The sequence below is a fragment of the Epinephelus moara genome, chromosome 1 (assembly GCF_006386435.1).
Source record: "Epinephelus moara isolate mb chromosome 1, YSFRI_EMoa_1.0, whole genome shotgun sequence".
NCBI classification, from domain to species: Eukaryota; Metazoa; Chordata; class Actinopteri; order Perciformes; family Serranidae; genus Epinephelus; species Epinephelus moara.
This window is the reverse complement of record NC_065506.1, coordinates 47,089,501-47,116,136: the sequence shown is the minus strand read 5'-3', so window position 1 is coordinate 47,116,136 and position 26,636 is coordinate 47,089,501. Positions and strand designations below refer to the sequence as shown.

Here is a 26,636-nt window from a genome sequence, read left to right as displayed (position 1 = left end):
CTACTATGCGCCCCGGCTGTATCTAGGCTAACGGCTAACATGCTAATTATTATTTTTATGTCACTAGTCACTTGAAACAAATTTAGGACGATAGGAGACAGGTTGAAATAAACCGAAATTTCCCTTTAAGCCGTGGTGTGAAAAGCACCTGGCAGCGGCATTTTATGATGCTCTGAGCAACTGCTTTGGCATAAAGAGTGAGAAAGTCTGCATGATGTGGGAGAAAGGAAGGAAGGGGACCTTCACTTGTATAGCATCTTTCTCATCTTCCAACCACTTAAAGGGGAACTAATGTTTTTTTTTTCAATCCTATTTTCCGATCTGCTTTTGTCTAAATGAGTGATAGGATGTTCAATATGTGACATTTCTCCAGTATGAAGCTAGGGCTGACCTGCCTGCAGCCCGTGAGCACGCGCTATATTAAATAATAGGGCACTCAGACAGCGTCAAACAACGTCAAAATACGTCCACTAAAAGTGCATTTTTTTCACACAGATAGGCTTGTTAGTATAATTATTCGACAACATAACGGAAAGGAGAAATGAACGTCTGTGTTTACCTTTAGCTGGATTCAGACATGTTCCTCTGCCTGTTGCTGCTCCCTCTCTCTCCTCGCCCGCTCTTCAGTTTCAATGAGCTCTGCGTCCGTGTACGTCCGTGTACTCCATGTTCAAATAAATATGGGCAGTCATCAAGTTCAAATGGCTCAACCAGATCCAGTTGGTCAAAATCAGGTAAAAATTCAGCCATGACTACTCCAAACAGAGTAACTCCTCGCATTTGTAAGGTCAGTCCAGCGGTAACTTCCTGCAACAACTCAAACCTCGCGAGACGTGAGATTTCAGAGCAAGACTTTCACTCTGAGTGAGTGTTTTGACTTGCCACAACAAACATGTCCGAATTCATACTGGAGAAATGTCAAATATTGAACCTCCTATCACTCATTTAGACAAAAGTAGATCAGAAAACAGGGCCCAGGTTGAAAAAAACATTAGTTGCCCTTTAAAGCACGCTAACACTACATGTCACATTCACCCATTTATGCATACATTTACCCACTGGTGACCGAGGCTACCATACAAGGTGCCACCTGTTACTCAGTTTTATACACACTTACGTTACGATGGAACAGCTACAAGGAGCAATTTGGGGTTCATTATGTTGCCTAAGGATACGTTGACATGCAGACTGGAGGAGCAAATCACTGATCTTCTGATTAGGCTCTACCTCCTGAGCCACAGCCCCCCACTAGCTGTGTAGCATGCTACATTATGTCATGAGACGTACATGATATATGTCATGTGACTTACATTATATTAGTGACAAACTTACTTATTTCAAGCCATGCTGTGATGTTTTTGTCTAAACCGTGTCCTTTTGTTGTCCAAACCAAAGGAAGCACACCTGAAAATAAGAAGGAGAAGGAGAAGGAGAAACTATGCATTTCCTGTTAAAACTGAAGTTGATGATCAAAAGACACTGTGTGTGTAACAAGTATCAGCTGACACAAATAAAAGTGATGCAGGAGGCTCCCTGCAGTGTCATATTTTGATGTGTAGTGCCACTGATCAAGTGTCTGTGGTTGATGAGTTGGTTTTAAAATCTTTTGAAATGTCACGCAGATGATGACGCAAGTTTATGGTTTGTAACATTACTATTGTGAATGCTGAGAGGCGGGGAAGTGGAGAGGGGGCAACTGTACCCAGGCACAGTCTGAATTAATCATACCTAAAATAAAAAAATGCCCTCAGTGTCCTTTCTCGTGCATTTTAGGTCAGGCTGCAGGCACTTGTCCAAACTGCATCATTGTTTCCATTCTGTCTGCGTCCCCAGTCCAATGAGAAAACCATTACAGTAAATTGTCTAATAGTGGCTGAGCCTCTATTTAACTGCAGAACACACCAGGCCTTATTTGGAAAAGGCATCTATTAGAGAGGCCATTTATTCCTATCCTCCTTCCTCTGTTTGATATGTAGATTTGCTCAAATAAAACTACAATATAATCTTGTTTTCTGATCTGCTGCTGTCTGCCTGTTAGAGATTTAGTCACGACACTGTGCTGTTAACACAAGCACCACACTTCCTGTATCCATCCCATTTTAAAAAGCTACAGCATTCAGAATCCCTTTATTCATCCTTTCACATTTGCAGGACCACATGTGGTAATCCAGTGACTTGCAAAGTTCCCATATGGCACCTAAATGTAGCTATCGCCATCTGGTGGCACTGACACTACAAATACAGCTTGGCTAGTAAATCAACACGTGACAGATTCACCTCCACCGCCAGTGTGCTCATCAGAAACCCTGCTCCACCTCTCACTGTTCATCCCTTCATCACATTCCTGTACAGCTCATGGCACCATAAGCATGACGTCACAACAGGGTCTAATCACCAGAGACTCTTTCAGCTTTCCCACTGTGTCAATAAATGGATTTTATGACTTTTTAAATACCTCTTTTAATTTAGCTGCTCCTGATTGAAATACTGTCGCTCAGGAAAGAGAGGCTGAGAGATGTGGTGGAGGGAGGAGAGGGGATGTGATGGAAGTGGAGGCAGTGAAAGTGTAGGGAAACAGAAAATATTAGGGGTGGAGGATTAAAGTGATGACAGAGAGGAAAGCAGTGTGAACGTGAGATCTGTATTTCTGTGAGCACCACTACCTTCTTCATCTGTGTGTCTGCAGCCAGCAGCAGACACAATTTGTCTCCTGTGAACGTCTGCAGCAAACCAAACACTATTACTGCTGAATAAACAGGGACTAATCAACACACACACAAACACACACACACACACACACACACTTGCATGCATTCACTACCAAAAAGCCTGAGAGAAAAGCAGTGTTTTAAGACTGCTTTGAAAGGAAGACACAGTTGCAGCAGATCTCAGGTTATCAGGCAGTTTGTTCCAGCGAACAGCACCACAGTGACTGAATGCACCTTCACCTGATATAGTCTTCATTCTTGGGACGTTCAGGAGACACATGCTCAATGATCTGGGGAATCTGATTGGGCTTTAGCCAGTGAGCAGGTCGGTAATATATTTGGGAGCGGCTGCAGTACCAGCAGCCAGTGCAGTGTTTTCAGTGCAGGTGTAATGTGCTCTGTTTTCCTGCATTATCTGAGTGAGCTGGAGCCTACCTGTTGTTTCTCTGGGAGGAATCTGAGGTTACACCATGGCTACGTTACCTAACCAACATTCTTGTTTTGGTAGTGACTTGTCATCAGAAAGCACCCACCTGTCACTCAAATTGACCACGCTCCCGTATAGTTGTCATGAACAGAGAAATTAACTACAGAGACCAAAGCCGTTTTTTGTACAAGGATGTAAACATGTACCCTGGAAATCCAGAGTTCTCGCGAGAGCACAATTTGAATTTGCTCAGCGAGTCACTCTGGCAATCAGTGATGATGCTCATTACTCATGCCATTGGAGCCGAGCTGCACCAATCACATCGGTGTATCTGATAAAGGCGGGCCAGAGGTGAGCTAAACAGATGATGACAGCGCTGCGACGACGAAGTCCGGAATCAGTCAGTAAACATTGCAAGATGGCTACGGATGAACACCAGTTGTTTGAAACGGCTTTGGCCGCTACAATGAACGAGTCAGACTTGGCTTTTTCTCTAAAAGAGGAACAGAAGACAGCACTCGAATCTTTCCTTTGCAAGAAGGACGTTTTTGCTGTTTTGCCGACCGAATACGGCAAGAGTCTAATCTACCAGTTAGCTCCGCTGGTAGCTAAGTGCTAAGTATTGTTCTGACTGGTCGTAGTGTTATCCAATCGCGTGCAGTGATATTTTCGCTACAAGACTCTCATTTCCAAGACCAGCAGACTCAGCTTCTTCCCCTCAGTTATCACCTGCTGAACTCTGCAAGACAGCACAAGAATAGGAGAAGGTGACATACTATTCATACTGCATACATCTTAGCAAAAATCATTATGACTTACTATGTTTACATGACATCAGAGAAAATCAATTTATTGTGTTACTCCAACTAAAACCAGACTTTTAAAATACATGTAAACATGTTAGTCTGACTGAAATTGTACTAAATCTAATTTCTCAAAGTTGGATGAACACACCCAGATAATGAGAGACATAAGTACAGGCACGTCATCCATTCCAATTTCATCTAAAAACCCACCATGTGAGGTCCAAACCCTTCTTCCCACAAGAAGTTTTTAATCCATAATGAATTGTTTGTCCACCAGCTCGGTGTTTGGCACAACTTGTCACATGCACACTTCAACTTGCCCTACATTTAGTTGTTGGAGACTTCAGAGAGGGTCAAGAATGAACATTTTGACGGGTGTAGAGCAGGATGTCATCGCACTGTGAATGCACCAAGTTGGGAGCAGGAGTGTGTGCTCAAAAACAAAAATGTGACTATGGTCCTTCATCTGAAGGATGAATTTACACATAAAAAAGTGTCTTTTTGTGGAATCCCCTCAGCCATCACTTTTATTCAAACTGAAAGGGTCTCTCTGGGACCCAAGACAAAAACAAAGGGAAGGGGAGTTGAGAAAAGACTTGATTAATAAGGCAGCATGGTGTAAATAGCAGCTACAAATTTGCCATTTTACACAGATTGGCCTTCAAACAAAGTTTTTTGAGTAGCCTGTTAGATGGCTAATATCACAATATTAAAAACAAAAAGATCAGTACCAACCTCCAGTGTTGGGCAATTGCTTGGCACCACCACTCCGTCTCTCAAAGTGAGTGTAATGCACCTATACATTGTAATGCTAAAACAGAAACAATTAAAGTTCTAATAACCTTGAGACACTCCTTGCACAACCATACACTCTGCCTACTGGCCAGCATGCCTGGCCCAGGGACTCATACCTGCAGCCAGTTACAACAGATTACCTGATCACAAGGCGAGGTGTGCCTGAGTACTTTTTATCACTAGGGATCTGAGAGATGCACTCTAAATTCTTATCTCTCATTTGTTCTGAGAGGCAAATGTGGGCAAGATTTTAAGGAGAAAACCTTTTCACAGGAGGTGCTTGTGAAGGGTAGAGGGGAGGAATGTTTGAGGGGTGGAGGTTTAGGTTCACAGTAGACATAAACATAGAAGTGTTTTAAACCATCAGAAAGCTGGGAAGATTCATTTGACATGCAGATAATCACAAGGTCATTTTTTTCTAGTCATAAATGCAGCATAATAAAAACTGTTTGAGGCTATACGGCAGGTTAACATAGAATTTGACCGTCCACAAACCCAAACTTTGTTAATATTGTTTCTAAAACAGGTGTTTTACGATTAATACAGTTCAGAAACTGACTGATTATGATCAGCTGTAAGTTTATGGAGGTATTTTTGTGTCTTTTTGTTGCAATCATATAAAACTGTTTTGAGAGGATATTTCTTGAACTGCAACCAAAAATCAAGTTTGTAAGTAAAAACGTGTGATCATTTTGCTTATAAATCTGTCACTGCCTCCAGATGTTTTGTTCTAGTTCAGACAGACTTGACAAGTCAACCAGCCAGTGTTCCACAACTTTATTCTCCTCCAATCCACAGTGTGAACACCATTTTGCGGTGTGAACACCATTTTGCGGTGAAAAACTGTAACACAAAATACACACAATCACAATCACATTTACAATAATTACATGCGACACAAAGCCGCCATTAACCTACCATGGTCTCTATCACATTAGCTAACCCAGACTTGCTAGCTCTGAACGTCAGTCTCAAATATGAAATATATATTACAGATTAATAACACAAATACACAATAAAATATACATGGTCACACATACCGTTTCGCCTTCTGAACCGGAATTTGGAAGTAGTTAGGAGAACATGAATCCGTCTTGATTCATTTAAAACCCTTTGGACATTTTGTAGCACTCCTGCTCTCGTCTCCTTCCTCTCCCACTAACTTGACGCTTTAGATCACATGACCTCTACGCACCACACTCATTGCAATACTCAAACATAACAGCAGGGGGTGCAATCAAACCAAATAAATGTAAATATATCTCTCAGCATATTATACACTGTACATAGCAATATTATCACAATCATGTATACAAAAGGTAAGTTATTTATAAACAATCATGTTAAAATTATGAACTCAAAATCACGACAGTTACAAAATCAGTCCTCTTTGCTTGCTGTTGAATTAAGTCGCGCTATTTTTGTGGATCGGGTTGTTTTTATTTTCCGCACTTCCCTATTCCGGTATTGACTCTGACTTGTGATTGGTTAAAATGGCCTTTCCGTTAGAAGTTACATCGCCACCTACTGCTTTGGCAGGTGTATTACATCACTTGGTAGCGGGTTTTGCAGTTTCATGTGGATATCATATTTTTTTATCACACCACTCGTGTACATGAATTTTTTTTGGAAACTGGAGCCCGAAAAACTTCGGTTTCAGAATTGATTTTCGCCACAGCTCCCACACTGAATTCCCCGTGAACTACAGCACTCCCATGTTGCTTTGCAAGCGTACTAGGCTGATGAGTAGAATTTAAGAAACAGGCTAAATGACATGATGTTGCACACTCTTGTACAGTAGGTGGCGGTATGCACCTTTAAATTGTTTGCAATCTGCCAATAAACCCGAGAGAAGAAGAAAAAAATGCTTTGCAAGCTGTCATTCCTGATTGAGACTGGCCAATAGAGACGTGTCTTACAGCTTTCAGTTTAGGCCCCGCCCACCAGGTTCAACTTTTTACTTGCAAAACTTTTTGACTTGCAAACCAAAAAAAAGACTCGCAAACAAAACTTTAGGATTTGCAGTTTTTTAATCAATCATTTTTTACTTGCAATAAAACATTTTTTGATTGCAATATTGATGCTTTTGCTCTCAAATCTTTTTTTTGATTGCAAAACCTACTCTGTTTTATTGAATAATAAAGAAACAAATGTAGCTCCATACAAGTTGAAACATATAGTTTGTAAACGTAGAATGTTTTTACCTTCTCCTTAACACCTACCAAACTTAAAAAAAATGTAATGTTATGTCAATCATGTGTTCCATAAGTGAATGTAGTATGTCATAACTATGTATTTGACCACCTCCACCTCTTAAAAGCTTAAATAAAGTGACCTGTTGATAATTTCAGAAATTTTATTTGTAATGTTTTCATGTAAAATTTGCTTCATGTGTTTTTTTAGTTCATATATCACTTTATTTGTTCATTTATTTGTGTGTCTCCCTCCTTTTGTCCGGCTTAAGAGGCTGGCTGTGACATCACATGCTAAACTGCATTTGTCTCAGTGCCAGCACTCTGTGATATGATGACAAAGTTGAATCTATTTAATTGGATAAGATCAAACACATAAAACTGACACAAACAACTGATAAAGATTCACCCTCCTGACACAGAGGTTATTCACCTCTCCACACCTCTGCTGTAAAACTAAAACCCTTTAACAGTCAAACGTTACAGCGCTCTGAGTGTGCAGGCGTTTGACTGATGAGTCACTAACCCTCACAAACAGAAAAGACAAGGTTACCGTGAGGCTGTTTAAACAGTAACCAAGCAACAGGGTCAGGGACCTGAAATTTACCAGTCTGGACTTTGTTTTAAAGGCTCCACACTTCATTACTGAAAGTGAGTCTCTCTTTAATGTCACATGTAGATGGTACGAATACAAAAAGTCTGATAAATTCACAGAGGACAGAAATGACCATCTGTGAGCACAATTAATAAGCACATATGTCACGTCCAGTATAAACTCTGTGTTTATGATGGCAGGTTGTTACAGTCTGTGTTGAGAGTAAGAGCAGCGGAATGAGATGATCTACAGGCTCCGCCCCATGAACTTTGGAAAGCTTTATGTTTTTTTTTTCATCCTCCAGTCAGACGCTCCCTCCTTCTCATCTCAGCCACAGACAGCACATCACAGAGGTGAGGACAAATGACTAACTCTATTAATATATGTAGTTCTCAGTTAATAGTAGAGCGTAAGAAATCAAAGTACACACATCAAGTAGTATGTAGTTTGAAAGAAATATTTACCTCTGCATATTTATGTTTTATTTTTTTACAGTTTTTGTAAAGCTGCACTGTTACAGGAGCGTTTTTAAGTCATTGCTTGTTAAACTTGATCTCACTACCTGTGCGGGGTCGTGTGATTTGCAGACGGGTCGCAGCAGGTAATTAAAGCTTCATTGGTGGTTACTTATTGCTTCACACTCTCAACATGGCGTGCAGAGTGTGGTGTTTTATGGTATGGTTTGGAGTGTTTTTCCTTGGTATCTCACATAATATTTAGAATATACACTGCTAAAAAATTAAGGGAACACTTCAATCACACATCAGTTCTTGATAAACGAATTATTTAAAATCTTTACTGATGTAGCCTACACTGTATAATTTGTTGAGAACAAAATGAAGTAACAAACGTCAATGGAAACCAAATTCATCAACCCACTAAGGGCTGCATTCAAAACACCGAAAATCAAAGTAAAAATTGAAATCACAGCAACTCATAATGTAACTCAGTAGTGGCCCTCGTGTGCCTGTATTCATTCCCGACAAGGTCTGGGCATGCTCCTGAAGAGTTGGCAGATGGTGTCCTGGTGGATCTCCTCCCAGAACTGGATCAGGGCATCAGTGAGCTCCTGGACAGTCTGTGGCGGTACTTGAAGGTGTCAGATGCACCGATACATAATGTCCCATAGGTGCTGAATTGGATTTAGGTCAGGGGAACGAGAGGGCCAGTCAATGGCATCAGTGCCTTTGTCATCCAGGAACTACCTACACACTCTGGACACATGAGGCCGGGTCCTGCACCAGGAGGAACCCAGGATGGACTGCATCAGGAGGAACCCAGGGCCCTCTGCATCAGAAGGAACCCAGAGCCCTCTGCATCAGGAGGAACCCAGGGCCCACTGCACCAGGAGGAACCCAGGGCCCTCTGCACCAGGAGGAACCCAGAGCCCGCTGCACTAGGAGGAACCCAGGGCCCACTGTACCAGCGTAAGGTCTGACAGTCGCTCTGAGGATTTCATCCCAGTACCGAACAGCAGTCAGGGTACTGTTGGCTATGACATGAAGGTCTGTGCAACCCTCCAAGGATATGCCTCCCCAGACCATCACTGACCCACCGCCAAACCGCTCATGCTGGATGATGTGACAGTACAAGACGGTGTTCAGACACACATACAGAGGCTCATGGAATAGCTTTCACAAACACTAAGTCTGACTGCTGTTTGTAATGACATTTATAACACAAACTAGACCATCATCAAACAGCAGGGAAAAATAGTTTTTGTTTTGTTTTTTGTGGTGGCAGAGTCATTTTCATTGTTGCCTCACAAGATAAATGGTGTGACTTTGAAAATGTCATGTACGTCTTAAAAGACAGCTTTAGTGATCAACCACATATTCCTAGCCACAGATGTAGTGACATGAGGCTCTTGCCTTCAGCCTGGAAATTTAGACACTTTTTACCCATTCATGTATTGTTCTGTAAAATATAATTTACCAGACTGTGGACAGGACTCAAATCTTTAGGTGAAGCAGAGATATAGAGCAGTGTGTCATCTGCGTAGTGGCTGAGACAGAAAAGAACGAGGTCCAGGGCTAAACCTTGGGGAACACAACTTCCCACTGATTTGTAACAAAGAACTGGACGAAACACATCCAATACATAGTATTACATTCCTGCCAACACATCACCTACTTAAAACAACTCCATTTTCCTGAAGTCAGTACTTTTTAATGAAAAAGTTGAAATTGTCGTGATTTATAATGACAATGTTCCATCCTCTTTAGATATGTTTCATGCCTGGATCTTATTGTTTCTCCCCCTGTTCGGTAAGTTCATGCATCATTTAGACACATTTAGAAGTAAATAATATGTTTACAGCATGCAATCTAAACCTGTCACTCTCACAATACCTGCAGGGGCGAGGGCGTTTATGATCCACAACAGCAAGCACAGCCTGTGTCTGGAGGACTCAGCAGCTACAGGTGAAGTCCTTCTGAAGAACTGCAACGTGGACTCAGAGTTTCAGAAGTGGATGTGGATTGATCAGAACATGCTGATGTGTGTTGCATCGTCCAGATGTTTGTCAGACCTTCAGAGAGAACCTGTCCTGACACGGCCTTGCGGGGAGCCAGAGGCGGATGTGACAGGGTTGATGTGGGACTGCGACAGGGGTAAACTGATCAGCAAGAACACCTCAATGTTGCTGTCGATGGATGGCCGGCGCCTGATTCTCACAAATGGCAACAAACACTCAAAGTGGAGGTCTCTGGATGAGGGGGACATCTGCCAGGAGAAACTCAGTAAGTCAGTGAGGATTACAGGGACAGAAAGTTTATTTTCTGCACTATCTGGGAGACCTGTTATTATTTAATTTAATTTCTGTATTTTATATTTGTTTTAAAGGTTTCCAACCTCAACCCAGTCACCAGAAAAAGATGTTGGCATTGTACGTTTCTGCAAACCACAGATACATAATGTTTGTGCGTTATTATGTAGTGGATAAGTTGAAACTTTATGTTTCAACAACGCTGTAGTTAACATGTGGTTAGGTTTCGGCATCAAAGCAACTTGGTTTTGATTAAGAAAAGATCATATTTTGGCCTAAAATACCCAGTTTGGGGGGTTAAATTCCTAGTCACCGAAACATTGCAGCTTTAAAACCATTAGTCTTGCAAGTTAGACAGTGTGCAGGAGCCTTTTCTACAAGGTTTGTTCTTATTCTTTCTCCTACGCACCCATTTGGAAATAGGTGTGCCAAGTATTCCTTTGTTTTGGGGTGAAAGCAGCGTTGTCTTGGTAAAAAAGAACCACTTTTCGTGCCACAGAACACAGAAATGACTCACCAAATCAAGACCAGTTTTGTTGTTTGTTGGTATCAAACAGTGGTCTGCAGCTTGACAGCCATCTCTAGGAGACACACCATCCACCATCCCCTCCACCTCCTGATGACAAAGTCAGCTCATTCACTACGTCACTTTAGAAATGCGGATGCGATACATGTGAAACATGCCAATGTCACGTATTTGTGGTTTGTACAAATGTACAACATTGTCTTCAGGCGGCTGGGCTGCCAGACTGAACTGAATTGGGGATATGTGCATTCAGGCAGACAGTGGTGGAAGACCACTCAGACCGTTTACTTCAACCTGCAGTTACTGATTTGTTTTTTCAACCTGTTTGCGGCAGAAACAAGCTGTGAGCACAATGCTAACATCTCACCGGATTTTAGTTGATAAGTTCAACTTAGCAAACAGTTGCTTATTTACACATCCAGAAGTTACAGACAGTTCTCTGCTGCAGCTGGAAATGATATAAGCAGTGAGAGTGAAATGACAAACTTGTAATTGGCCGATATGCCTGACATGCATTGGTTTGAAATTAGTTTGTAGATTAAAAAAACTTGGTGACAAGACTTTACTTTAGTTTTAATGACTCAAGTTTAACCTTGGACTTTGACCACTGATTTATATTTCTAATTTACTAACTAGTATAACTAGTCCATACCCATTGAGTACAGCATACCATACCATGACTTAGTCATACCAAAAATTAGAAATAAACACCAACATTGGTCCACAGGGGGAGCCACAGCAATCAGTCGCATTTTAGCCATTTTGAAGCATTTTTCTGTTGTTATAGCGCCACCCAGTTGCCAATTAGAGTTAAATTTCTCCAGTCACCTTGAGGCGTCCTGTTCTACATATCTACCAAGTTTAGTAAAAATCCATATGGCGGTTAGGGCTAGATAAGATATCGTGGTAATATTATATTGTTCACAGGACATTAAACTGCTCTCTTGACAGAAACGGTTGTATTTACATGTGTCATATTTTACGACAAATCATTGGTAAATGGTGGTTGAACAAAAGGTTTTTGAGACACCTCCTATTCAGTATAAGACTGATGATAAGTTTAGTGTTTGTATTTTATGTGTGACATGATCTGTAACAAACAGTGCCACTGTGTGTTTGTTCTTCCTCAAGGATCCAGGAGGGCATCTGATGATCCAGTCGAGTCCGATCCTGCAGAGGAGCAGAAAAAGAAGCTGGCAGCCATGACAGAGGAAGAAAAAGAATACCTCCGCTGGTTCTATCGCACAGAAGACCGTACGTGCTGCTGCTCCTAAAATACTTCATCCAAATGAAAATATAGTGTTTCAGCCACGTATTAATACCAATTAATAAGCTGTATGTTTAGCAGAGTGTTGTCTTCTTTTTGTTGCAGCAACCATATGGAAGTATGTGATGCTGGGACTGGCTTTCGTCTGCCTTCTTGTTGGTTTTATGCTGCTGGGAATGGGAGCCATGGCCAACAAGTATGACCTTACGTTATACAGTGACATTAACATGAGAACACTTGAAGGAAGATGTATGGTATTTCTATATTAGAGGCTGTTAAGTGACATAGTTTCCTGTCTTTTTTCTTCAGGAACAGAAAGAAGATTGCAAAGTACAAGGCAGCAGCTGCAGCGGCTCTGAGAAATGAGGAGCTGCGGATCATTTCATCCCTCAGAGATGACAGCAGCAGCAAACCATCACCGTCACCCGACAGGCTGACACAGGGACACAAACCCCCCTCACCCAACGGGGAGGTGAACGAACTCAAAGCAGGGGACATCGTGGTCACGTGGAGAGACGGCAACACCTCCTGCCTGTACCCAGATGCTGCAGCAGAGGAGGTAAAACAGGAGGAGGATCAGGAGGAGAAACAGGAGGAGACACACGAGAAGAAACTGGACGAGGAGTTAGTCGCTGAGCTGAAGGCCTTTGGCATGGCTGTCGATCAGAACGAGCTTGACAGTGTATAACCTTGCTCACTGACATGCCTGCACATGAATCATGGTCACCTGCACTCACAGAGCTGATATCTATGTTGGTGCAATACATTTTAAACAAGTAGAACAATTAAGCGTTATTCACATAATTGGCCTTCAACAACGAAAATCAAACTAAGTGACATGTTGTGTCTGTCTATCGATCTCCTCCACTCTGTACTACAGACAGCGCTGCACCTACACACGGCAAACACACGGTCTGTAGTTTCAAAACTACAGCAAAGCGACAGTCGCCTGATCTCAGCCGACAATTTTGTTGTTTTTGCTTTTTTTTTCTTTAGATCATGAAGCTTAAACAGAGGAGGGAAATATAACCGAGGGGCCAAGTACAGCTAAAAATGTTGTCATGATAAATATTTTCATGTCAGTCGATATCGATAATTGTCATGATAAATGACAGGATCATCGGCATACCGACACAACGCTACTTTATCCTGTTAAAACAACACTCACAGCTTGGATTCATTTTTATGAAAACAACCATTTTGATTATTTTGATCTGAGGACCCTTATGGACTCAAGGAATATGAACACCTTACAGGGTATTGAGGAATGGACACATTATTTGAGGTCGCCGACAACCCAGTTTTATCTATCTATCTATCTATCTATCTATCTATAAAACCCTGATATCAAAAAAAGTTGGGGCGCTGTGTAAAATCCTTTTTGACCTACAGTATATTCAATTGAATACAGAACAAAGAAAATATATTAATGTTCAAACTGATAATCTTTATTGATTTTTGTAAATGTACACTCAGCTGGGTCAGGAGCAACAAAAGACTGGGAAATAAAATGACTCTGTTTGGAACATGAAAGGCTCAGTGTTGTTACCTCTTGTCCTCTGAGGCTCAACCAGTTCTCCATCATGCATGTATGCCTTCAATTTCACATCACTTAAACCTGTGTATGTTCAGATCTGCTTTAGACTTGTCTGCAAATTCAAAGAATAAACACCTTATACTTAAGAAGTAGAGTTTTGTTGTTCTCTGTCTCAGTGTTTGGTTCCAACAAACATTTTTGTGCTTATTTTTGAAAGTTCAGTTCAAATTTTTGTCTCAGAGGGAAGAAGTTAAAGAAGAAAACCTCAACGACGGCAGCATTATTATGTTTTACAGATTGGTGACAAATTAAAGTAAAAACTAACAGTGTCTTAGAGGTGTGGAGCCTCAGCAGTATATTCAACTCTCCTGAGGGGGTGAAAACAACATTTTCTCATTTGTTGTGTTGATGATGGAGGTACAGAGCGTGTTGCTACAAAATCTCCCACAGGTGTTGAGCTGTGTTGAGATGTGAAGGCCATAACATGATTCTCAACACTGAGTTGGGAAGTGGGGAGAGCTATCTGAGTGAAAGTCCAGTTCATTCACCCTCTCGGCCCGGTCAGATTTTAACTCTCAGTGAGATTTTTACCTGGTTAAATAAAGGATTTTTTCTCACTCACAGCTGGAGCTCATCTAAAGCTTGGATCACATTGAACTTTATCTAAATCATCGTTACAAAAGGTGAACAACAGTGTTAGAAAATATCTGGTTCTTTGGTACAAAAGGCCCATGGACATAAAAACTGAAATAAAGATCATCAACTACAATTCCCAAGGTGCATTTCACCAAGAAACATCCAATCACAGAGCTTAAAATTCTGTCACATGCACTGCTAACAGTGGGCAGGAGCTGAAGTTTATGCCACTGAGATAACAGATTTTATAATCTCCACCTTATATGGCGATGTGTTCAAAACTGCAACAATGAAGTATTTTGAATGGGTGGCTGACTTCTTCTCCATGGCAACAGCGGCCAAGGGTCATGGGTACAAATATGGGCCTTTTCCACTGTCACCTTTGGCCCCGCCGAGTCAAGCCATGCCGCGCTACTTTGCGTTCCCATTATCAGTTTAGATGCACCGTGATGCGCTGAGCTGCACCAAAGATGAGACCTTCTCCAGAGTAGGTCCAAAGGGCAGGCCACCCACCCTCAAGAAGGACCGCAGCCAACCCCCAGTGACCCCATTTCTCCCCCTGAGACAAGCTTGTGTGTTGTGGGACTCTCCTCCCCTCTGTCTGCAGGAGACCAGAGAGAAAGGCATTTATAAAAGTCTCTGTGTGTTCAGCTCTCAGTACATCTGTAGCGTCGAACTGAATCTCTGTGGTTTGGAGTTTAGTTTCTCTCCTGTGTCCTGTTTTAACTTTAAATATCTGCTTTCTGTTACTGTTTCATGTTCACTATCCGCCGTGTTAGAAATTGTGTGAAGTTGCTGCTCGAAAACTCAACATTTCCTTATTTGCTGCATCACAATAAAAGTTTTTACATAACAAAATAACAGGTCTTTTATTGTGCAGAATCTACAGGAAATGAATTATAAAGTTTTAAAAAAGTTTATAAAAAACACTAGACTTAAACTATAAAGGATAAAAATGACTAAAATGTTACTGAAACAAGACTAAATCTAAAATAACACTGACATAAAGCGATGGTGCCAATATGCACTCACTCAATACTGGACTAGTTTAAAAAAAATCTTGTCCCCATTAGTCACTTAAAATACGGTCCAGGTTGAAAAAGTCACACAGCAGCTCTTCAGTATGGCAGCGAATACTTTCTTTGCCCCTCGGCATGAAAGGATGTGACGTTTAGTAAACGTTCCCATGAACACAGACTGTATCTGTAGTTTTTAGTGCTGTCTGCCAAATTAAAAAATGAAACCAGAGTTCTCAGCAACAAAAGTTCAAACAGATGATGAGAACATAAACCTAAAGGGTTCTTACAGTCAGAGAATCATCTGTTTCTCTGCTCATGTCTTCAGGATTCATTCATCTGTTCACTGTAGAGCTGTTCATGTTATTGTGTCCACCCCCTGTAGAGCTCTGCAGTCTTTCACAGAGTCAGTGGAGATGTTGGGGGGTGGCAGAGTGGTGTCAGAAGATCTTGAAGCCCTTGAGCAGAGTGAGTGTGGCAGCCCTCCGTTTGCTCTGCGCTCTGGACGTCTTCACTGTGACCAGCTTGGCGGTGGCCGGGGCCGGCAGCTCCTTGTAGCAGGGGGTGGCGAAGGTGGGGAGCAGCGCTTTGTCCTCTCTGATGTAGATGGCCGGTACCAGGCGGCTGCGCTCCCCTCCTTGCCTCGCCCTCCTCACCGCCTCGTAGAAGACGCGCTGCACAGAGAGGAAGTCCAGACAGGCCGACACCTCGAAGAACAAACAGCCATAACGAGCCGCCAGTTGCTCGCCCTCACACTGACTCACCTGCCTGAGAGAGAACACGTCATTGTGATATTTTATGATGTGGTCAAATAATAACATTCATTATTTTTACACTCGATACACAGTACAACATTTCACATAAGGCAGTACACACTTTTATAGTCACACTTTGTTCTTGGGATGCTCCGATCTGATCTCAAAGATCAATATCGAGGACAATAAAGGATCGTCTATGAAGAGCCTGATCTGATGCTGTGTTTTACATCCGCTGTCACACAGGTGTTTGTACTCATGAAGCTTTCATGCACAGCAACGTGAAGCACAGCCTCAACCAACTCTCTAACTCTTCACTGTCTGTCTTTCCTCTCACTTTTTAATAGCAGGGGCTGAGCCTCCTCTGCTGCAAAACACCACACACCATAAACAACAGCAAAATGCAATATGAGACTAATCTTACTATATAATGACGAAAACTCTGTGTGTGTGTCTGTTCCACATTTTTCTCCTCACTGACTTGGTCAATCCATGTGAAATTTGGCACAGTGGTAGAGGGTCATGGGAGGATGCCAATGAAGCAATATTACATCAATTGGCCAAAGGGGGGCGCTATAGCAACCCATTGAAATGTCAAACTTTGAATGGGCATATCTCATGCCCCGTATGTCGTAGAGACATGAAACTTTGCACAGAGATGCCTCTCCTCATGAGGAACACATTTGCCTCAAGAACCCATAACTTCCGCTTATATAGATTTTCCGCCATTTTGAATTTTTTGAAAAACACTTCAAATGGATCTCTTCCTAGGAAGTTTGAGCGATCTGCATGAAACTGGGTGAACATAATCTAGGGACCAATATCTAAAGTTCCCTCTTGGCAAAAGTTGGAAAACTTACTAAAACTGAGCTTCTATAAGGCAATGAATATTGCGGAGGGCGTGGCTCATCACATAAAGGTGTATAACATCTCAAGGGTTTCACCCATCACCGTGCAACTTTGTAGGCATATGACCACACATAATCTGAGGGGACCCCTCCATTATTGACCCCATCAAACAAAATGGGGGCGCTAGAGAGCTCATTTCTTATCTAAGCCTAACCACCATATGGATTTTTTCTGTACTTGGTAGATATGTAGAACAGGACGCCTCAAGGTGACTGGAGAAATGTAACTCTAATTGGCAACTGGGTGGCGCTATAACAACAGAAAAATGCTTCAAAATGGCTAAAATGCGACCGATCGCTGTGGCTCCCCCTGTGGACCAATGTTTGGGGGTTTTTTTCTAATTTTTGCCGCACTTTTCCCATGTGAACTACCAGTGCGCCCCACTTTTAAGTCAATACATATAAACACTTTAACTATCTGCCTTTCAACGTGCTACCTCAACTACTAATGTACACTTTTAGTCCACTAACTATCCCACTATTGGCAATGGTACTACTGTACTTCCAATAAAGCAATCGTACTATCAAATTCACAAAAACTCTGTCTGAATACATTGCTCTTTTTAATGGGTTCAGTTGACTATTTAATCTGCAATTTCCTATGACCTGTATCTCAAACACACACCATGTGAAACTGTACGTGGGCAACCGTGCACTCAATGGGTATGGACTAGTAATTTGTTACTTTCCTAATTTATGTGCAGTCGTGTCAGACAATCACAATGCAACTGCATGTGCAACCAAAGCCCCGTGAGCAAACAGCCAATGTGAGCAATTTATCAATGTAATCAGTGCAAAAGATGACGATGACAATGAAAATAAACACAGAACAGAATAGAGTTCATTCAGGTAACTCAAGGCTGCACCGAAGCAACAAACACTGGAGAAAACTTTCTTAACGTAAAAGAGATGTTTATTATATACTTAAATATTTTGTTTAAAAATATTGCAGAGCTATTCATTTGTCAAGCATATGCATCAGAATAATTTTAATAACTGTAATGTACTTTGTGCTCTGTGCAGCTGTATTATCTGAGGCACTGGTTCCCAAACTATGGTGTGTGTACCACTTGTGGCATTGGCACACAAGCTCCCTCTAGTGGTACGCAGCGGAATCTTCACTCTGAGGGCTCTTTAGTCATTGTGTTTGTCATATTATTATTTTTTTATAGAACACACGCACACAGACACACAGACACACACACAGATACCAACCTGTATCTGTCCATGTCCAGCTTGTTCCCCAGCAGGATGATGGGAGTTTGTGGCCTGAAGGTTTTGTTGTGCAGGGCGAGTGTCTGCAGGTACAGCTGGCAGCCTTTGAAGCTCTCCATGTTGTCGATGCTGTAGACGACGAGGAAGGCGCTGGCCCACGACAGGTAACGCTCACTGTTCACCGGACCGTCCTTCACACACACACGGGACACAAAAACACACACTGCACACTTACGTTCTAATCAACAAGACACTGTGTTGTGAAGTAGCGTCACGTTACACACTGCAAATTACTTTACACTGAGGCCATAATGGGCCTAAATCTGCCATTTCATTTCTCTCTTTTTTCTTTTGACGTGGTGAGGAGCCCTTTTTCTGTTTTTCATGGACACAATAACAGAAAATGAAACAATGATGGGCTACACAGAGCATATGTGAGTAAAACCCTCAAGCCTTTCTACCACCCCACACACACAGAGTCAACACATCATACCTGGTCACAGGTGTCCATCACTCTCACTGTGACTGGCTGCTGGTCCACCCTCTCTTCTGACGAATAGATATCCTCTACACAGCAGCCAACGACGCAAAAGAAACCATTACATTATCACAGATACATTCCAGTGTGTTCTGCAGTGGTGGGAGATCTTCTACCTGAAGTCTCCCTCCACTCATGACTGTGTATTTGAGCTTCACTGTGCAGAATGATGTGTGTACATGGTTTGTTTTTTACACTCACATTTCTCAAAATGTGTCTGGAGGACATCTTAAAGTATAGCTATGTATACCAGCATGTAAACATAGTAGCAGAAAAAGGAAACACTCAAGTAAAGGACAAGTCGGGTGAATTACAGGTGATTGGGACAGTTTGATTTTCCTCCTTCTGTAAGTTTCTTTGCCATAAATTCAAACAATTAGCCCAACAAATGCTACGTATCTGTAATACTGAAGTGTTACTCATTCATAATTATGAATTTAAGATTCCATGTACATATCTGTTAAACTTTTTTTTTGCCAAAGTCCGTCCACAATTTACACAAAGTAAAGCTGCCATGATGTCAACTGTCCCCTTGCCCCATGAACACATCCTTTGATTCAGGCTGGTACAAAATCCAGCCAGTCCATTAACATTTTTGTGGTTGACTATTGTTGCGCACACATGAAGAGAACTGCTGGGAACCACTAATGTAGAGCATACAGAGCACACACAGTGGTTCTCTATTGCAAGGTTGATCATTTTCTTTTTTACAAAAAGCCTTTTATCACCGTGCCAATCACCCAAAGCGTGTTTAGGTGAATGGGACAAAATAAAAACAGCTTAGTTTCAAAAACAGACACATGATATGAGAAGAGGTGGTGGACAGTAACTAAGTACATTACCTGTGTTGAGGTGGCTGAATTAAAGGGATAGTGCACCCAAAAATGTAAATTCAGCCATTATCTACTCACCCATGTCGAGGGAGGCTCAGGTGAAGTTTTAGAGTCCTCACATCACTTGCAGAGATCCAAGGGGAGAGGGGGTAGCAACACAACTTCACCTAATGGAGGCTGACGGCGCCCCAGATTCAAACGTCCAAAAACATAATTTTTGAAACCACATAATTGAAACCACAAAATATCTCCATACTGCTCGTCCGTAGTGATCCAAGTGTCCTGAAGCCCCGACATAAAAAGTTGTTTGGAAAAACGTCATTTGAACTTGTGCGAGACCAGCGAAAGCACGTGAACACACATGAAGGCGGTGCCCATGTCTCACGGTCTCGCGCAAGCACACACACGAGCGCGGTGCACAGAGAGGCAGTCAGAGCTACAGGCTACAATGAGGCTAAAAACAGAGTTCAAATGACGTTTTTCCAAACAACTTTTTATGTCGGGGCTTCAGGACACTTGGATCACTACGGACGAGCAGTATGGAGATATTTTGTGGTTTCAATTATGTGTTTTTGGACATTTTAATCTGGGGTGCCGTCAGCCTCCATTAGGTGGAGTTGTGTTGCTACCTCCTCTCCCCTTGGATCTCCGCAAGTGATGTGAGGACTCTAAAACTTCACCTGAGCCTCCCTCGGCATATGGGTGAGTAGATAATGGCTGAATTTACATTTTTGGGTGCACTATCCCTTTAATTCAGCCACCTCAACACAGGTAATGTACTTAGTTACTGTCCACCACCTCTTCTCTATGTATTACACTCATTAAAATGAAAGCAGAGATCTCACCAAGATGGGGGTCATATTCACTGATGAAGCGCTTTGTGAGGAACTTGACAGTCAGTGCTGTAAAGCAAAGAGAAACAACAGAACACAGTCTGAGTGACTCTCTAACTGTGGGGTCTGCGGGGAGCGGGGTCAGTGAGGGCCCTGAGAAAACCACTGCTACATAAACGTTCACATTTGACATCAAAATGAGACTCGTAAAGTACAAACATATCTAGATGGCGTCCAGTCCAAGAATAAAAAGCATTATGTAACCGAACATTTGCCAACAACCTCCAAAACACATCTGAGTAAAATGAACTGTTGAAGGGTAATTTGGTAGTTTCCAACCTGGATCCTAATTCCAATGTTTTTGTGTCTAAGTGACTAATGGAAATAACATTTACTTGAGCTGGTCCAGTGTTGAGCCGGAGCGCTGCAGCCAGCAGCACTGAAACAGGCTGAATGTAATCCCTGCAGGCAACTGGGCACAGTCAATGTACGTCTGCTGAAAGTGCTTGTGTTTGCCACTGACAGGCTCAGATTGTTCTTACAAGTGTCTGACAACATTATGCAAATGATCCCTAGAGAGACAGAAATTTATGTTAAAGAGTAAAAGCTTTTTTTTGTTGTTTGTTAAACGAGAAACAGCCCCAAAATCACTCTGGTCAAACCCACCAGACTCCATTTAAAAAAACACTAATTTTAACATCGTAAAACACACTTCATTCAAAAATGACAGAAACAAAGTAAAGCCAACAAAAGCCATCTTTGTTTATCTTTCTACTGTTTTATCAATCACCAACTCTGGTTTGGTTTAAATTAACCCTTAATTCACCCAGTTAGATGTTAAAATATGCTGCTTCTATACATGCTAAAATTACAGTTTATTTAAATGGAGTCTGGTGGGTTTGGAGATGACCATTTCTGGGCTGTTTGGTTAAACAACAAGGATCTTATGCTGCGTTCGTTTTGTACTCGGAGGTCGGAAATTCCCAGTTCCCAGCTCCAACTCGGAAACTCAGAGCAACCGCATCAACCCCAACTTACGAATTCATGATGGCTGCCGGTCACATACATAGTGAGTAAACACTCTGCTAAAGTACTGTTTATAGCAATTCTATCTTATTTGTTTTACATTAGGTCAGCCATACCCATAGTACTGTTACATTTTTATCCGTGGGCATGTTGCTATGCTGACTGTATGTGCAAAATGCCACATAGAGCGTTGTTATCAACTGATATTGCTAACAGTGGCTACGGCTAGCCCAACGGTAGAACGGTAACGTCCATGTTTTTTTCCGACTTGTCCACCGTTGTCAACTAGAATGCAAAAACTGTTGTCAACTCGGAGTTGACGTCATTCCCATTTCCGACTTCCGACCTCCGAGTACAAAACAAACGCACCATTATACCTTGAGAAAAAGGTCTATCTCCGTGGGATCACTTCCATAATGTTGTCAGACACGTATAATAACTATCTGAGCCCAGCAGTGACAAAAACAAACACTTTAAGTGAACATAAATTGACGGTGCTCAATTACCTGTAGAGTTTGCAGCCAGTTTCGCGGCTACTGGCTGCAGTGGTCTCGCCCACTACTGGACCACTTTGATAAATTGTTGTTCTAATTCGTCACTTAGACACAAAACACAGGAAAAGTTACTTTTAATGTTTTAGGAAGACATGTTATTTTAGACTGTTGTTAGCTTTAAAGGAACAGTGTGTAAGATTTAGGGGGATTTAGTAGCATCTAGCCTTGACGACTGCTGATTGCAACCAGCTGAAACTTCTCCCAGTTAGAAATCCCTCAGTGTTTATTTGTCAGGTGGTTTTTAGCGGGAGCCGAATTATCCGCTGAGGTCTCTTGCTCTCCAAAACAAACAGACCAGGTTATTAAAACTGGTAAAAACACTTAATAAAGCAGTTTTACGTTTTAAAAAAAATCTGTTTTTCTGACACTCTGCCATTTCCTGTTATCCTATGGACTTTGTTTTGGGGTTTTCTGTTTGTGTTCCTCCATGTTTCATGTTATTCATTCATGTTTAATGTGTTTCCTGTTTTATTTTGCAGATTCTCTCCTCATGTGTCACGCCTGGTTTTACTTCCTGTCTTTGTGTGTTTTCCCGCCTGTTTCCTATCACACCTGTCTTCCTTCAGTCTCGTTAGTCCTTCCTGTTCACAGAGTCTTCCCTTCACACCTGTTCTGTGTTAGTCGTGTTTGCTCCACCCAGTGTTCCCCTCCACAGCCCTGTTGTTAGCCAATCCCCATTTCCCTCCTTCTGCCCGTGTCCTCCTGCTCCTGCACCTGTGTCTCGTTCTTGTGATTAGTTTTCTGTGTATATATATCTTTGTCAGATTGTCTGTGCTCATCCCTGTGTTGGTGTTGTTTCCTGCCTGGTGTCTTGTGTTCTGTTTGGATTTTTTACCTGAGTTCATTGTATTATCTCAGTTGGTTTTCAGTTACTTTTGGTTCTTCTGTCATTTGGACGTTCAGCTACCTGCCTGTTCTGGGTGTTTTTATCAGCTTTATTAAAGCTTGTTTTTTGTTTAAGCTCAAACCTGCCTGCTGCTCTGCATTGGGGCCCTTTCTGAACTGAAACTTGACAAGAGGCACACAGATATGCAATTAGAGCCTGGTCTCACTCTGAAGTTATCAAAATATAGTCTCGCTCACCAGACCTTTCTCAAGAAAAGAAAGGTCTGGCTGGGCCGACTCTCACTTTGAGATTGGAGAAAAAAACGCCCTGGCTGCTTGTATTTCTTTCAACCAATAACAATCGTTCTGGGCGGTGCCACAGCAACGGTGTGCTTGCAAAAATATTGCCGGGGGGAAACAGGTTTTGGTGTAACACACCCACAAACATATCGCCTACAGGACGCGAACCATGGCAGAAAAATGGCTACATCCCTGCAAGATCAAACACCGCAAAAGTTAGTACAGGATGTTTGTCGACTATGACAACCGGAGGTGGTAGGGCGGGACTTCAGCGGGTGGCTCGTTCCGCCCAATGAGAGGCTGATCTCTGCAGCGAACTTCCGCCCACTCAGACTATCAAAATACGATGCTTGGGCAGTGACTTGCAGCATCAGAAACCAACAAAAAAAGGCATCCTTTAACGTCTGCATAATACGGTTGCCGTTATAGTTTGGCGCCCGGCGGTGTTAGGGTGGAACACGGCATGAGAAGGACAAAAGTTAAGGCAGTGAAAGTCGGGAGGGGTGGTGGATGGGTCCAACAAACGGTGACCTTCACCCAAGAGAGTGGTGTTTGTGTCCCGTAGGATTCTAAAGCCAAACCTTGTTATTTTTTCCTAAACCTGACCACGTGTTTTTGTTGTTGAAGGGAAAAAAAAACATCAAGTCACGTACCAAAGTAGTGTGTATATTTTGAAAGAGACTGTATGTAAATGTTAAATTGCCCCAATGTCAACAACCAACGCACCCAGGGTACCTTGCACGTGTAAAGTCCATGACCCAAACGTCGATATGTGACAAAGTCAGAGTGAGAATGTGTTGGCAATCACCAATTTAATGGGGTCTAACAGAAATTACTGTTGACAGGGATGAATAGGCAAAGTAATGTCATTACTAAATTACTAAAATTAATGATTAATATATTACATTTTTAGAGTAACGGGCCCCAACGCTGCCCACTCCCTATGTAAACATCAATGGCTCATGCTAAGGTAACAAAAACAGACAATTCTCATTTTCCCATGATGATAGACCCACACTGAAGAAAACATACTTATTATATTATATTTAATTTCAGCCAATATATCCCCCTAAATCCTACACACTGGACCTTTAATGCTCAGAACTGAAAGACAGTCAAAAAAAATAATCAAGAAGCAACGTAACGTTATACCACGTTATACCAAACTTTTAGATTTTTAAAAAATTGTTCACTAAAACAGGAACAAGAATTTTACAGTGTTTCTTTCCTGGTTTGTGTTAATGCAGCCAGCTGCTGACTTTGTGATTCATAAACACAAATATCAGATGTTATCAGGAGGGGTAAATGGTCATTTACATGTAGTGAAACTATTTTAACATTTGTTGCCATGAAATATGTGAATATAAATATGGCAGTTAAAGTGGGACCTGATTTCCCGGAGCCCATCACACCAAGCAGCACCAGGTTACACTCAGCTGGGCTTCTGTCAGGAGCTGCGGCCGCATTACACGTCTTCACTTTCCCAAACATCAACGACATGATGATGATGCTCCGTCAAAATGCTTCACATTCTTATTCCCAACAGATTGTGGTCTCCTCTGAAGCAGCTGGAGAAAATAAAAACACATTTCCAAACAGACAGGCTGTGAAAAATAAGACTTGTTGTTTCTTTCTCTTGAAAAGAAGCGTCAGAAATGAAAGGAAAGTATTTTACAGGTCCAAGTGAACTGTTAGGGTTCATATCCAGACACTGTCCTGGGATCAGTGTGAGCCTTCTGCTCCTGTGAGAGAAAAAAACAGTCTCGTGCGCAACTGATGCACTGACCTCTCCATTTTAGGAAAAAGACTTCAAACCCAGCTTGTAAAACCTGAAGTGTACCGTTAGTGAAGCAGCAGCCAGCTCACTGAGCTGGAACTGAGCCTGTAGTCAGACATTCAGACAGATGAAGATTTGTTTTATTCCACTGGTGAAATGCCTCAGGAGCTCCTTCTGTTTGTGTACACATATATCTGTGATTATGTTTCCCTCCATGCAGGGGCAGTTCAAGCTTTTCTGGGGCCTGGGAAACATTCCTGCCCCCACCCACCCACCCATACACACACACACACACACTCTGTCCCATTTAAAGATATAACATGTACTTTTCCTAAAGACAACTAAACCGATCTTGTAAATTCTGTTGAGTGTGCACTTATATATTCCCACACAGTTCAAACAGTGTTTAAACACACTGGGTCTCATTCATGAAACGTGAGCAGAAGGAATTTGTGTGTAAACTGTTTGCAGACGGAAATTTACGTGCATGTCCGCATTCATCAATATTTTAGTAGCTCCGATCTTTTCGTAGCTACTAACAAAATCTACTCCTGCTCCTGACCACTCGTAGTGCTTGTGTAAATTTAGTAAAGCGCATAAATATTGATTGTCACTATTGGAAATTACAATTTTAACTCGTATCGCGCTCTGTTATGTACACAATACACAGATGCCTTTGAAACACGTAATCTAAACATGACAAAATATTAAAAATATAACACATTTAGTTAAATTAGTTGGCAATTAGCAGGTTTAAGATCCAGATTAGATTCATGATTGTGAATTATCTATGTAAATCGACTCAATAGATTACACGTTCTTTCTACATGTTGAATGATGATCATAAAAATATCCGCAAGGACAGCCGGATCACAGCCTCTTCAGCCTCGGTGCCTGGGTTCAGCAGGGGCAGCAGGTGGTGGAGCCACGAAGGAGCACGCGCCAGCTGAAAGAATTATTTGAGACAACACGTGTTTGGTTTTTTTTGGCTTTTTGATCATTTGAATGAATAAATCTGATTTGAAAATGTTTAATTTACGTTGTATAAAACAGAGCTTTAGTCTATTAAGATTCAAATAATTTGAAGACGATGCATACAAACTGCTGTAGGCTATATGTTATCCATATCATTTGTTAAAATAAATGTTAAATAGCTCTACATTCCGACAGCCATCACTGATTTAGAGTTCATTACGCACAAAACATCTCTGGTTTCCCGTTCCCACTTCATTCAAAACCCCACAAATGAATCTTCTGTTTGTTTGGTGACCGCTACGCTATCAATGATGATTTTCAGAATGCATTAGGCTATAACACATTACAGTCTGGGTTTGATGTTGACTCCAGTGGAGGCATGTCGCTGGCTCCGTCAGGAATAATTCCCGACAGAGAGGTCTCCCCAATTATGCCAGCGATGCGCTCGTCAGCAGATAGTTGTGACTGTGAGCCTCAGATAGTTGTGACTGTGAGCCTCCTCCTCCTGTGGCTGCTGTATTTTTTTGTGTGTGTGCTTATGAATTTCTTTGCCTCCAGTTTCATATCAAACCATTTACGCTTCACCTCTGACATGGTTCTTTGACAACATTAACAGCATCTGTTACCTTCCTCCAGGCCTTCGCTTTGCCTGTCCCTGTCACACCACTACTAACTGAAGAAAATAAAATGTTTTTTCTTAAGTCCACTTCACCCAAAATTATTTCGATCTCCGCTTTGGAAAAAATATTTTTTCTTTCTTTCTCTTTCTTTCTTTGCGCCATGACTGACAGGTCGACTGGATGTACCTACACCTCCTTATATGGT

The 26,636-nt window shown here is 41.9% G+C and overlaps 2 protein-coding genes across 4 annotated transcripts in view; one reads left to right on the top strand and one right to left on the bottom strand.

Annotated features, from left to right (window-relative positions):
- si:cabz01068815.1 (solute carrier family 51 subunit beta) overlaps window positions 1–13,599 on the top strand; it is a 364,543-nt gene extending 350,944 nt beyond the window's left edge. The window contains exons 1-7 of one of the 3 annotated variants that reach the window (XM_050052898.1): window positions 7,860–7,876; window positions 8,019–8,124; window positions 9,749–9,790; window positions 9,881–10,264; window positions 11,948–12,070; window positions 12,189–12,279; window positions 12,393–13,599. In XM_050052898.1, coding sequence (XP_049908855.1) covers window positions 9,751–9,790; window positions 9,881–10,264; window positions 11,948–12,070; window positions 12,189–12,279; window positions 12,393–12,771 — 1,017 coding nt within the window. In that variant the 5' untranslated portion in view covers window positions 7,860–7,876; window positions 8,019–8,124; window positions 9,749–9,750 and the 3' untranslated portion in view covers window positions 12,772–13,599. Of the gene's footprint in view, window positions 1–7,749; window positions 7,877–8,018; window positions 8,125–9,748; window positions 9,791–9,880; window positions 10,265–11,947; window positions 12,071–12,188; window positions 12,280–12,392 lie in introns of those variants that run through there. The other 2 variants (XM_050052889.1, XM_050052906.1) reach the window with 2 other exon arrangements.
- Window positions 13,600–13,740: 141 nt separating this feature from the next.
- rasl12 (RAS-like, family 12) lies at window positions 13,741–24,766 on the bottom strand. Its single transcript, XM_050053070.1, has 5 exons — window positions 24,448–24,766; window positions 20,367–20,423; window positions 18,644–18,717; window positions 18,151–18,341; window positions 13,741–16,040 (listed from the first exon to the last, which is right to left on the bottom strand). The coding sequence occupies exons 1-5, from the start codon at window positions 24,557–24,559 to the stop codon at window positions 15,713–15,715; spliced, it is 762 nt and encodes a 253-aa protein (XP_049909027.1). The 5' UTR covers window positions 24,560–24,766; the 3' UTR covers window positions 13,741–15,712.
- Between the last annotated feature and the right edge of the window lie 1,870 nt (window positions 24,767–26,636).

Coding starts and splice junctions, on each gene's coding strand:
- rasl12 (XM_050053070.1), bottom strand. CDS start 24,559: ATGTCGTTGATGTTTGGGAAAGTGAAGACGTGTAATGCGGCCGCAGCT. Junction 18,718..20,366: donor TGAATATGACCCCCATCTTG/GTGAGATCTCTG, acceptor GCTGCTGTGTAG/AGGATATCTATTCGTCAGAA. Junction 18,342..18,643: donor TGATGGACACCTGTGACCAG/GTATGATGTGTT, acceptor GTGTGTGTGAAG/GACGGTCCGGTGAACAGTGA.